The sequence below is a fragment of the Salvelinus alpinus genome, chromosome 19 (assembly GCF_045679555.1).
Source record: "Salvelinus alpinus chromosome 19, SLU_Salpinus.1, whole genome shotgun sequence".
In the NCBI taxonomy this organism is placed as follows: Eukaryota; Metazoa; Chordata; class Actinopteri; order Salmoniformes; family Salmonidae; genus Salvelinus; species Salvelinus alpinus.
Window position 1 is genome coordinate 40392776 of NC_092104.1, and position 11088 is coordinate 40403863.

The 11088-nt window shown below is 39.8% G+C and overlaps 1 protein-coding gene across 4 annotated transcripts; it reads right to left on the bottom strand.

The window, feature by feature from the left end:
* Positions 1–813: 813 nt before the first annotated feature.
* On the bottom strand, positions 814–10097 carry LOC139545580 (LIM/homeobox protein Lhx2-like). Of its 4 annotated transcripts, XM_071353522.1 has the most exons (6): positions 9318–10093; positions 8822–8984; positions 7151–7353; positions 6383–6753; positions 3263–3465; positions 814–2758 (listed from the first exon to the last, which is right to left on the bottom strand). In XM_071353522.1, the coding sequence occupies exons 2-6, from the start codon at positions 8939–8941 to the stop codon at positions 2477–2479; spliced, it is 1179 nt and encodes a 392-aa protein (XP_071209623.1). In that variant the 5' UTR covers positions 8942–8984; positions 9318–10093; the 3' UTR covers positions 814–2476. The 4 variants fall into 4 exon arrangements, with proteins under 4 accessions (XP_071209623.1, XP_071209621.1, XP_071209620.1 ...); XM_071353520.1 differs by having other exon boundaries at positions 6383–6750; positions 8822–10097; XM_071353519.1 differs by having other exon boundaries at positions 8822–10093.
* Positions 10098–11088: the final 991 nt, after the last annotated feature.

The window sequence follows — 11088 nt, forward strand, 5'->3', positions numbered from 1 at the left end:
ACAAAATGTCATCATAATATATGCACGAACTCTTCCGAACTGTTTCGGTTGGGAACCATGCAGACACCTTTAGTCAGGCTCGGTGTGGATTTACAATCAGAGATGAAATTCCTCATATTATTAGTTTCAGCTGAACGGGCGGTCACTGGTGCCATGAGAAAATTGGACACATATTGCCCCTGCTGAGAGGGGAACGCTGCCCACAATATTTTTTTTAATGATTTCCAACTACAATCAACGGTCTCTTGGTTAGAGAAGCTTGTTTTGCTGCTATTAATAATGTAAACTTTTCTGGTCCACACTGAGTAGGTGTTACTATGTTGGTTTACTGTTGAATGTTAGCGGGTTGGTTGACATAGTGTGTACAGCAACCCGGGTCACGTATGGTAGCACCACCAGCCTGTTGACATACTATAACTAGGAGCCAACATGGTGGATACTAAGTGACCAGTTTTACACCAGTCAGGGGCTTAAAGGTTGGTCCAAACCGTGCCTTTATTTTGAGAGTTCAGGGCAGATCTTCAACTGTCTGTGGCCGAGTAAATCCCCTAAAAAACATTAGCTCATATAAAAGCCAGTCGGCCCTGGTCTGAATAGTTATGTGAGCAGGCCTCGCATGACCCTCATTTCTGCAATTCCAATAATGGTTCTAGACTGGATCTGCCACACTAGCACAGAATCCCTGGAATGCTGAAAGGAAGGGAATGCATACGTAGAGACAGATTTGATCCTATGACAATACATCTACAGTACCCCCATCCACTACAGTAGATAGATGACAGACCATCTCAATATGAGGCTTTAGTCGAGCAATGCAAAATAGGTTAGTGCTTTTAATGGTGTAATACAAAACTCACAGACGTGAAGGAACAAATTTGTAAGGATGACATAAGTTATAATTCATTTTTTATATTTCTTACAGAACTGAAGACTACATCGAAGGGTCAGGATCTGTACAAGAAGGTGCAGGAAAACAGTATGTCCTCAGTCAATAACCATACATCATTGGAGACCAGTGGCTGGTACAGTAGTAGTAGTAGTAGTAGTAGTAGTAGTAGTAGTAGTAGTAGTAGTAGTAGTAGTGTTTGAGGGATGAAGGTGGAAGGAACCGTATGACTGCGTATTCTCACTCATAAACTCATATTTTTTTCCCTATGAGTAAAATATCTGGCTTGTGATACTGTATACAAAAGGGAAACTTAAACATTTGTAGCCAGTTGACTGTTGTTTCATGTAACAGAATTTGGAAGTAAATGGTTGCACAACTTAAACAGAAGCCCACAATTAGAGCTTATGATAATTATGGTATTTACTGTAACACAAATATAAATAGCTGGCCTTTTCTCTTGGTTGGACATGACACGCTGCCTACACATATCATGCTACATTGTGTCTGATTAAAGATACACTTGAAAATAGCCTTATATTGGCTTTTAGTGCTTCAACTCCTGTTGAGGGAAACATCATTTTGACCAATTGCAATTCAAAGAGGTTGGGATGCCAGTGTGTACTGTATGTCACAGCAGTATTTAGCCAGCAAAACCATCTTCATTGATATCAAGTTCCTATGTAAATGAGGTATAGAATTGTTGTTCTTGTAAGATAAATACAAATCGTAAGATCACAATATTTCAAAACAAAACTAGCTTTCATTGGCTGTTTCATTTCAACCTATTGTATGATATCATATGCCAGATCTGTGTGTGTGCGTGCGTGTAAACATGTAATTTTTGATTTATTCAACAACAGTTAAGACCACAAACCCACACAGACACACACACACAGACACATGCACCAGACACACGGAACACACACACACATTTACTCCTATACTCTTGATCCAAAATACTCTCTGTTGGTTCAAAACATGTGTATCTATCTGATGTTACTGGGAGAAATAGGTCTGGATATGTTGGGGCCAATTGAAGATAAAATGGAGTGTAAGGCACATTGCAGTCTTAGGATATCTTAGCCTGTGTTTAATCTCAGATTTCCCATCATTTTACAATCCTTCTCAATGTTTCCTAACACTGACTCCTGTACAACAACATAAATATTGTGCTGGAAAAAATGAATTTCCAAAATTAAGCAGTTTTTTTTCTTTTCCCCAAGTTTCATTCTGTAAACACTGAAAAATGCAAATCAAGTCTCTTCAGTTCTCAACAAAACAACTACAACAACAACAACAACAGAATAACAACAACGGTTCCTTCTGCAAGGCTTTGCAGCCTCACTATGCAAATATTCTAAAATGGGCTCAGAGTAAAAGTAAGAGCATTTTTCCTTTACCTTAATTTTACTAGTCCATTCAATGTCTCTGTCAAAGGTCTGTGTTTAGGTTCCGAGTGGACAGAGTCGAGGGGGGGGGGGGGGGGGGGGTTCGGTTCAGGGGAGAGGCTGGTCAGGGTGTTTGCTTAAAGGGTTGGGGGCATCAGAGGAAGCTGAAGGGGGCAGTCTGTGAGGGAGGTGAGGGGTGTCAGAACAGGCTGGTCAGGGTGGTCTGCGATGGGCTCCTGCACTCGTGAACATCCATGCTGCCAGACACAGAGGTTAACACGGAGGTGACGGTGGGCATGGTGGGGTTGGTCAGGTCCGTCAGGGTCGTGGGTGTGCTGGAGGGGCTCATTGAGGCCTCTGAGGCGGGGCCAGAGGGTGTGCCCCCCTGCAGGGTGGAGCCGTCTGAGGTCTTGTCCACGCCCGTGTTCTCCTGTCTCATCAGGTTCCGCCGGAACTTGGCTCGAGCATTCTGGAACCAGACCTGTGTACCACAGCAAGGCAACATCGTTGCGACTGTTAGTGATGGAACCGTGGGGAAAAGACAGAGGGAAGGTTTCAACTGGAATAACAGGCATGAAAAATAGAACGCATCAAAGCAAAATGACTGCTTTGTTTTCTGGGAGCGTTAATTAAAGCGGAGCGATTTTTACAGAATTTTTGTTCAGAAACCTTTTTGTCTCATTTTTTTCTTCAGTCCCCTAGATAATTTGCTGTCGTCTTTGTGGAAATCAAGCACTCTCTGTTGTGCTTCCCCGCTCCCCATGATAAACAGTACAGACTGTTTTTACTACTCCCACTCCTTACAATTCCTATCTGGAAATTTAAATAGAAAAATGTCCCTTTGTTACTCGTTTAATTCCAACATCCCATTATTCAATTGTATTGCCATCATGATACACAAGAAAAAAAATGTTTTTCCATTTGTGTGTAGTTTTTCTCATTTTGTTGAATGTGAGGAACAATACAGTGTAGGTGTGTGTCTAACCTGTAGTACACGCTTGGTGAGGCCAGTCTTCTGGGCTAGCTGCTTCAGGTCCTTGGCATCTGGGTTGTGGTTGATGGCAAAGTAGGACTTCATGGTCCTCAGCTGGTGATGTTTGAAGGAGGTCCGCATGCGCTTGGTCTTCTGACTGGAGCTGTAAGAGTCCCTGTCCATAGAGTCGCCGTCGTTCTCATTACAGCTGAGTGCTGGAGGACACCACACACACATACACACACGAACACACAAACACACAAAAACACACACACACAAAGATTAGATGTTGGTTAGTCCACCTGAACATGGTGTTTCATTCACAAACAAGTGGATAAGTTAAACATGACCATGTTATGTATTTTTCTACATTATGTATTGAATTGATACATTAATAAAATCAGCAACATGCTGGCTTATATGCAGCCTAGCAGTGAGTGTAGCTGGCTTTTAATGCCATGTTTTAAAATTGGTTTAGTAATGAAACGTTGGGTAGAGAGCGTGGAGAGGAATACAAACATGAATATCGTAGGTATAATTGAACAGTGATTGTAAATTCAACCACAGCCTTACTATTGAACAGCAATGTCTAATAAGGCCCTTAAACCACCCAGTACCATAATCCAAATAGTATATTATATTTGTAACATATTTGATGTATTTGTGATATTTGTATATGTCAGTGTTAACATGAACATTGACTTCTAATGACACATTTTTAGGGCGATAGCCAGTGTTACATTCACATACATTAAGCAGCACTCACTATATGGTGTCATAGGCGGGTTGTGTAAGATATCAACCAATTAAAATATGTGCATGTGAATGACTTTCTGGCTAGTATTGGCAGGAGTGTCTTTACACGTAGAGGTCTTGCGCTGTGAAATATGCATGGGCAGTTCGCGAAATAGAAATGCCATGAATTGAGTTGAAATAATAAGCACATAAAACGGGTAAAATAAAATACAAAAATAGTCTAATTAATATAGGTTGATAGTACTACTACTAGTAATAGGCCTACTAATAATAATAATAATAACCCTAATTGTGTGATGGCTGTTGTCATATTAATTGTCATATGCTATATTCTGCCCTAGATAATCAAATCGTGGACGCAAAAACATGACACATTTCCATGACAGTATTTTCTTGGCAAATGCTTAAGTGTCGCTATCTATTCATAACAGTTCAGACATATTCAATGCTGCATACAATAAATATTAGTCATTCAAATTTCTCAGAATAACACTTCAGACAATAAACCACAAACACCATACATACAGAAAAAGTATTTATCTTTCGCAAATTCTCAAAAGCTATTGATAGGCTGATGAGTACCTTTCTAATAACAGCTGGAAATAATGTATAGGTTTACTTGTGCAGACCACAACACACTCAGAAACCTATTAGATGTTAATTGAAGCACAACGTCGATTTCGTTTGTGAACGATTGTTAGGTGACTTTAGTCAATAGCCTACTTTAAATACGTTGTTTATTCATCAAATACAGTAGGGTTGATCTGTACAGCAGTCAGTGGCCCAATCCGTAAACAGTAGAGGGCAGTAGCGGCCCAACCACCTCCCCTTCTCGCTTAGATGTTGTGAGACAGACTGGATGAAAAAGTATGGTGACTCAATCAGATGATGAACCATGTGGAAAATCTTCATATGACCAAGTGAATGATGACACACGGGCTAGTGATGCGTAGGCCTAAATAGAAAAGTGATTTTATATACGCCTATTTGAATAGCCTGTAGGATAATATCCTGAAGGTAGATCGATTCACCTTGCCCTTTGTCAATGTTTTATTCTACGATTGACTTATTTGATGAAAGCTGGATGGAATGCACCTGAAAACAGTTTAATAACACAATAACTGACGGCAATGTTTCATTCCCAAGACACAAATGTCGATACAAGAAGACAATTATGTTTATTGAAGGGGCCTTCTTGATGATAGAAAGTATTTTGCTGTTGCAACAACTGCTCATTGGCCACAACCACTACTGGATAACTCGTCAAGTCTCATTGATCTCTTGTAGTGCACCCCCATCCTGGCCCCGTCCCAGACCAACCGGTCCCCGAGTCCGCAACGGGGCGAGAAGGGGAACTTTAGACGTCTATAGAGCCTGACAAGTGGAAAATGGCTAGGGCGAAAGCCGGAACTTCAAAAACATTTTTTAGAGGACAGGAGGAAAAATGTTATGGATAAAACTGCCCTGCCACACACTGTTGAATTGCAATTGAATTGTAGAGAGAGGGATTTCGGATGAATAATCGGCAGCAATTTGGTAAACCACCATGTTATAATTTCGTCTGAGAAATGATGTCAAATGTGTGTCCAACGACAGTGTAGCCTACAATGATGGTCACATTTGGTATTTACTTTCTCCAGAGCACAAATAAGATATGCAATATTACAACCCTTTAGGCTACGATACTTTTCTGACATTAACAAAATCGGAACGTCCATGGAGGTAAAGAACATGATTGATTAAAAAACAACTTTGTATAGTAGAATCAAATAATTGGCTACGTGTCTTCTGCTATAGGCCCCATGTGCCTTTTAGGCCTAAGAAATAATAGCCTATAGCTTAAATCAATGAACAGAAAGAAGTCATTGAAATATTGGTTTGAAAATATTGGTTGCAAAAACAAAAATATCATAACATCAATTGAATATGATAGCCTATTTAAATCGTTAGAGATTAACTGATGCAATGAAGAGGGCGGAATGTTTTGCATCTCTCTATTTGAATGAGAAAGAACTGTTACGATTGAGATAACAAACACATTAGCCTAAAAGCATGCAACATCTATATAAAATTGTCGTTGTATCGAATGTAGATGATATATTATTGAGAACAAGTAAGTTACTCTATTTAAATGATTACCATGCTTAAAATCATTCGGATAAAGACTCGCCTGCACTTTTAAGTCCCACCCTTTAATAATTGTTGGCCTGCGTTGTTAATAGCAGGCCTTGGCAATAATTATAAATTGCAGAGTGATGTAATGTTGTCATACGCAATGAAAACTTTTTGATTAGGGGGAGTGGCCATTGAGTCAATATGGCGTTGTTCTGAAAAGAAGGCCTATATTAAATGGAAATGTTATCACTGTAGTCTTACCGGCATTGTAGGCTGCTAAATCTGCTCCTGGCCCGGGACTTTTCCTTTTCCTGGGCCGCCCTTTCTGCACAGTCCCCACGCCGTTGAAGTAGGATAGTCCCAAAGCGTTGGCAGGTCCCAGTCCTTTGTGAGAGGCTACATCCGCATGATTGAAATGTGTCTGATATTCCCCCTGTATGAGATTTTCAAAGTGCAGCCGACAGTACACCAGACTGTCTTTCATGCCAAAGTGGTCCCCAGTCGTTAGCATCTTGTTGCAGGATGTGCAGGTGAAACAGTTCAAGTGGTACACCAAGTCCCTGGCCCGCATCACCATCTCTGAAGCCGAGATCCCGAGGTGGCACCGGGCACATCTCTGGACCGAAAACCTTCTGCAGAGAAGACAGAACCTAGTCAGTGCATGGACACATTTGGATTAGATGTGAATTAGGCTTAACCACGTCAATTAGTAGCACATACAGTACATTGGTAGCTATGTAAGCCTACTCCAAGTCCCGCTTTGAAACAGAACCATGTACAGTACTTTGAAACTCTCACACAGGCCATATGTAATGCGTTTTGCGCAAGGGCACTTTTAATGTTTTGTCGAAGCTCTGTAGTATGGCCACGCTATAGACTACATTAAAGCCTATTATATGGTGCTGTAATACCCAAATTAAATATCACCTGTCCAGGGGTGACTGTTTTTATGGAAAATCTGACTTCAAACGTTTGCTATTCTTCATAACCACCAAACACTTTTACATTTGGCGGAGTTTATGGCGTTACCTGTAATAATCTTCCTTGCAGTAGATGCTTCCGTCTTTACTGAAGCAGGTGAGCTCGGACTCCAGGTTGAGTTTACACTCGCAGCATTTGAGACAGCGCATGTGCCATTGTTTGTCTACCGCGAGCAGGTAGTAGCGGTCAGCAATCTTCCCGCCGCAGCCCGCGCACAGAGCCACCCTGTCACTGTTCATGCACTGCATGTTCTAAAAGACAACCAAACAAACACAAACTTAAAACACAGACCAACCACATGTCATCAAACACCCATATCGAAATAATATATCATTTCCCGCCGGAAGATATGCTCCTTTTTATCAGATCTTCTTTTAAATATGATGTTTTGCACGAACATATTGTAATATCTGACTGAGGGCATTGCAACGCATAATACAGTTATTTAGTTAGTCTAGAAATGAAGGAACATTTTTTTCACATCAGTTAAAATATGCCAGTTTACAGGCCTATAGCTAGGCTAACTGTATCTTATTCTAGACCAAAGCATACGTTGTTATAAACATTTTGGGCATTTAAAATGAAACATGAATCCATAAACAACAACAAAGCACATGTTATGTAGCCTGTAGTCCTCGAAATAAAACGGCTTACTCGCATCAAGATTTACGATTTCAGAAATCCTAATCAAATCAAAACACACTTACAAACACACACACTTCATTATTTTTAGGCCTATTCTCTAAAATGGTTTTACTCTTTTAAAAAGTTTCATGGAAATTATAATTTCTTAAACACTTTTGGGACAATTATTATTATGAGGGGGGGGGGGGGGGGGTTCACCTCACCTAATGTAATTTGTCTTAAAACTTTGATTTGGCTAAATCCACAACAAAACAAGGAAATGCACCACAATACAAATACATTATCACATATAGCCAAACAGATCAAAGATCAAACCACTTCTACCCACCCATTAGGCCTAGGCATAAAATATAGGCAACAAAGTGAATGCCAATGTTATAGGAAGAAGACCCCCCCCCCCCCCCCCATTTGTTACTAGTCTAACGAATTCATTTGTAATTTAACTCAAGTTCCATTTTATCAAACAAGATTTGAACACATGCATGTTTTAGTCTAAAGGTAAAACATATCTCTATGAATTGTACCTTTATTTGTAAGGAAACAGTAGCATATAGGCCTCATACTCATTTGCACAACGAATTGATGAATGTGTAATGTTGTACAATTTCAAAAGTAGAAAATTATGAAACATTCATTTCATTATGGTGTCGTTTAAATGCACAACATATCTAACACCAGAACAATGTCATGCTTAAAAACACTTGAGCGTGCATAGTAAAAACATCACTGATATTTGCTATTAACAGATTAGCATATGCCTATGAATTTATTAGCCTATTATTATTAGATTACGCTCAATTGTTTTGTGATAGAGATTCAAAATAATTCCACAATCATACATAAGACCTATTAAAAATAATAACAATAAACTCAAAAAGTAAGTTATTTCGTAGTCCAACAAGTTTTAATAGCATTTCTCAAGTCTTTTTTAATATCCCAAGTATGATTTTATAGTGCACTGCTCCTGCATTTTGGGCATCAACGTTTCGCTGCTCATTATGATATTTGTACACAACTGCTCGCTATACTCTCGATTGCAATCGCCCCTCAGCGTGTGGTTGTTCAGTTGCCTACCGTTTCAGATTCTCCCATGTCTATAGCCGAACTGATAGCTGCGGATTCGCTCTTTCCTCTCCGCTCCATTTCTTCCACAACACCGTGCATGTCGCCTCCAGGGAGTCCGTGGAAAAGCATCGTTGCCGCAGAGGGGATGATATTATACGTGTTTTCCTCAGATCTGCAACCAAAGATTTCCATAAGACGCAAACCTAGCCCGTGCATTGGCAGTCAGATTATTTCCCTTCTTGGTGTGACATGTAAGAATTCCGGGTCAGAAAAAAATGTGAGGCAAAAATGGACACGTGTTCTCCACACTATCATCTGCCAATGGAAATCATCATCCGAATCTCTGCATCTCTCTCTCATAGCCTATAATTCATTAATTAAAGTGACGGAATCCGTCGTTTTACTAATGCTAATTAATTATATGCAGCATACCAATATATTATTCCATTATCATGCGGGAAGAAATGCCATTTGCTAAATAATTCCTACGGAATTAAAAACATACCAACTATCGAAGCCCCGTTGCATGGGTCTGCTACTGGTCCCTCCTATTTCTTCAGAGGAATTTGGATTAAAACATTTTGCAGGGCATTAGTAAACGAATTAATTAGTCCTTCGCCGACCAATACTAACTCGATCAATGGACACTGTCGCTACTTTTATTGGAATCATCTACTCCGGCATCACTGTAAAACTAAAATGATTTCCACACGAGTCGAAGGAATAGAAAAAAATCAAGAACACAACAGCGTCTGAGAATGTAGGCGCGTGCATCTCCATGTAGCTGCGTCCTCTTCAGTTTGTCACATAACTAAAATACACTGTCCAAGTTGGTGTTAGAACAGCATTGATGTTATGAAAATCTACATGTAGCCTATGCTTTTTAACAAAACAAAAGCTATAACTCGTTAGCAATTTTAATTTTTGTTGCTTTTGGATCCTGTTGGAGGTCTGAGAGAAGCTGTTTTCCTTTAGTAATTTTTTTCTCTTTGCCAAGAAAGATGCATGTGAGTAATCGAGAAGGAGGAGTCGACTAAGACTATACATTAAGACTCAAGCAGGCAGCCCCTATCACTGTTCCGCGGTCTCTGGCCTTGAGATACACTCCTCGCCTTTTCTACAGGGACCCTTACGTCACGTTCCACGATTTATGTTCATTGGTTCTTCAACATTGTCGAATTCCTATTTTACTGCTGTGGGAGAAGTATGCAGAGTATTCTTTCGTTGGTTGCCCATGTCATGCTGTTTGGACGCATCCTTTCTGTGACTGCTTCTGATTAGATGTCTGGATACCTTTAGTTTAGAGCTTATCTAGTCTAAAACAACATGGAAAGAAGAAGAAGAACGGGAATATTGATTTGACAGTGTTGCAAAGATTTGAGTGTGGTTAAAGGTGATTTGTTGAACCATTGTCACATGACGTTCATGCATATCTCTCTCAATTCAATTAAATTCTCTCTCTCTCTCTCTCTCTCAATTCAATTCTCTCTCTCTGACCCACCCTGACCCATTTAATATATCTTTATGTCTTAATATTTCATAACATTTAACAAATTACAGCTTACATGATCTCCTGCATTACTTTCTCTATTGGACCATCTGTTCAGACTGGCGTCTGAGACACTATGACTTTATTCCATCATAGGGACTCAATGCATTCTGCGTCATGGGGACCGCAGGAAGCACCAGACAACTGGTTACACAATACGCTGACAATAAGTCATTAATACCTATTCAGTCACTCCCGTTTCAGCTCCTGACCGACATCTGAGACAGAAACATGCAAGTCACATGTTGTTGATTGTGTTCATTCAAATATAGGCCTGCCAAGCACACCAAAATGAAAGACAAATGCTTGGGATAAAGTGCACAGGTTGTATATTGTAGTGTAAGAAGACGTTCATTGAGCAATGAAATAAATAATAGTCCTTTGAAAGGAAGGTTCCATCACGGTGATGTTGTATAGATTTAAATGTTGTGTTCGATTTGTTTAATCTATATCCTCCCTCCTCTCCCCTGTAACTATTCCCCAGGTCGTTGTTTTAAATGAGAATGTGTTCTCAGTAAACCTACTGGTAAAATAAGGGTTCAATGAAAAGAGTATCATGTTACAAAAAGCAGCAACATAAGCCTTTAATAAGGGCAAATTGATATCACAATTTAAGGCCCGTATTGAATCGGTTTAATCCATACAAAATAAATCAAATCAACAACAAGTTCTCACAATAGGCCTCCAACTCAGAGGCATTTTTCTTCAGTCATTTAAAAACAACAAT

Bases quoted from the DNA above. Each gene is read 5' to 3' on its own strand.
- LOC139545580 (XM_071353519.1), bottom strand. From the start codon at position 9,028: ATGCACGGGCTAGGTTTGCGTCTTATGGAAATCTTTGGTTGCAGATCT. The intron at 7,354-8,821 runs GTAGGCAACTGA...GTTGTCTTTTAG, and splicing joins ACATGGGAGAATCTGAAACG to AACATGCAGTGCATGAACAG. The intron at 6,754-7,150 runs GTAACGCCATAA...TCTTCTCTGCAG, and splicing joins TGCAAGGAAGATTATTACAG to AAGGTTTTCGGTCCAGAGAT.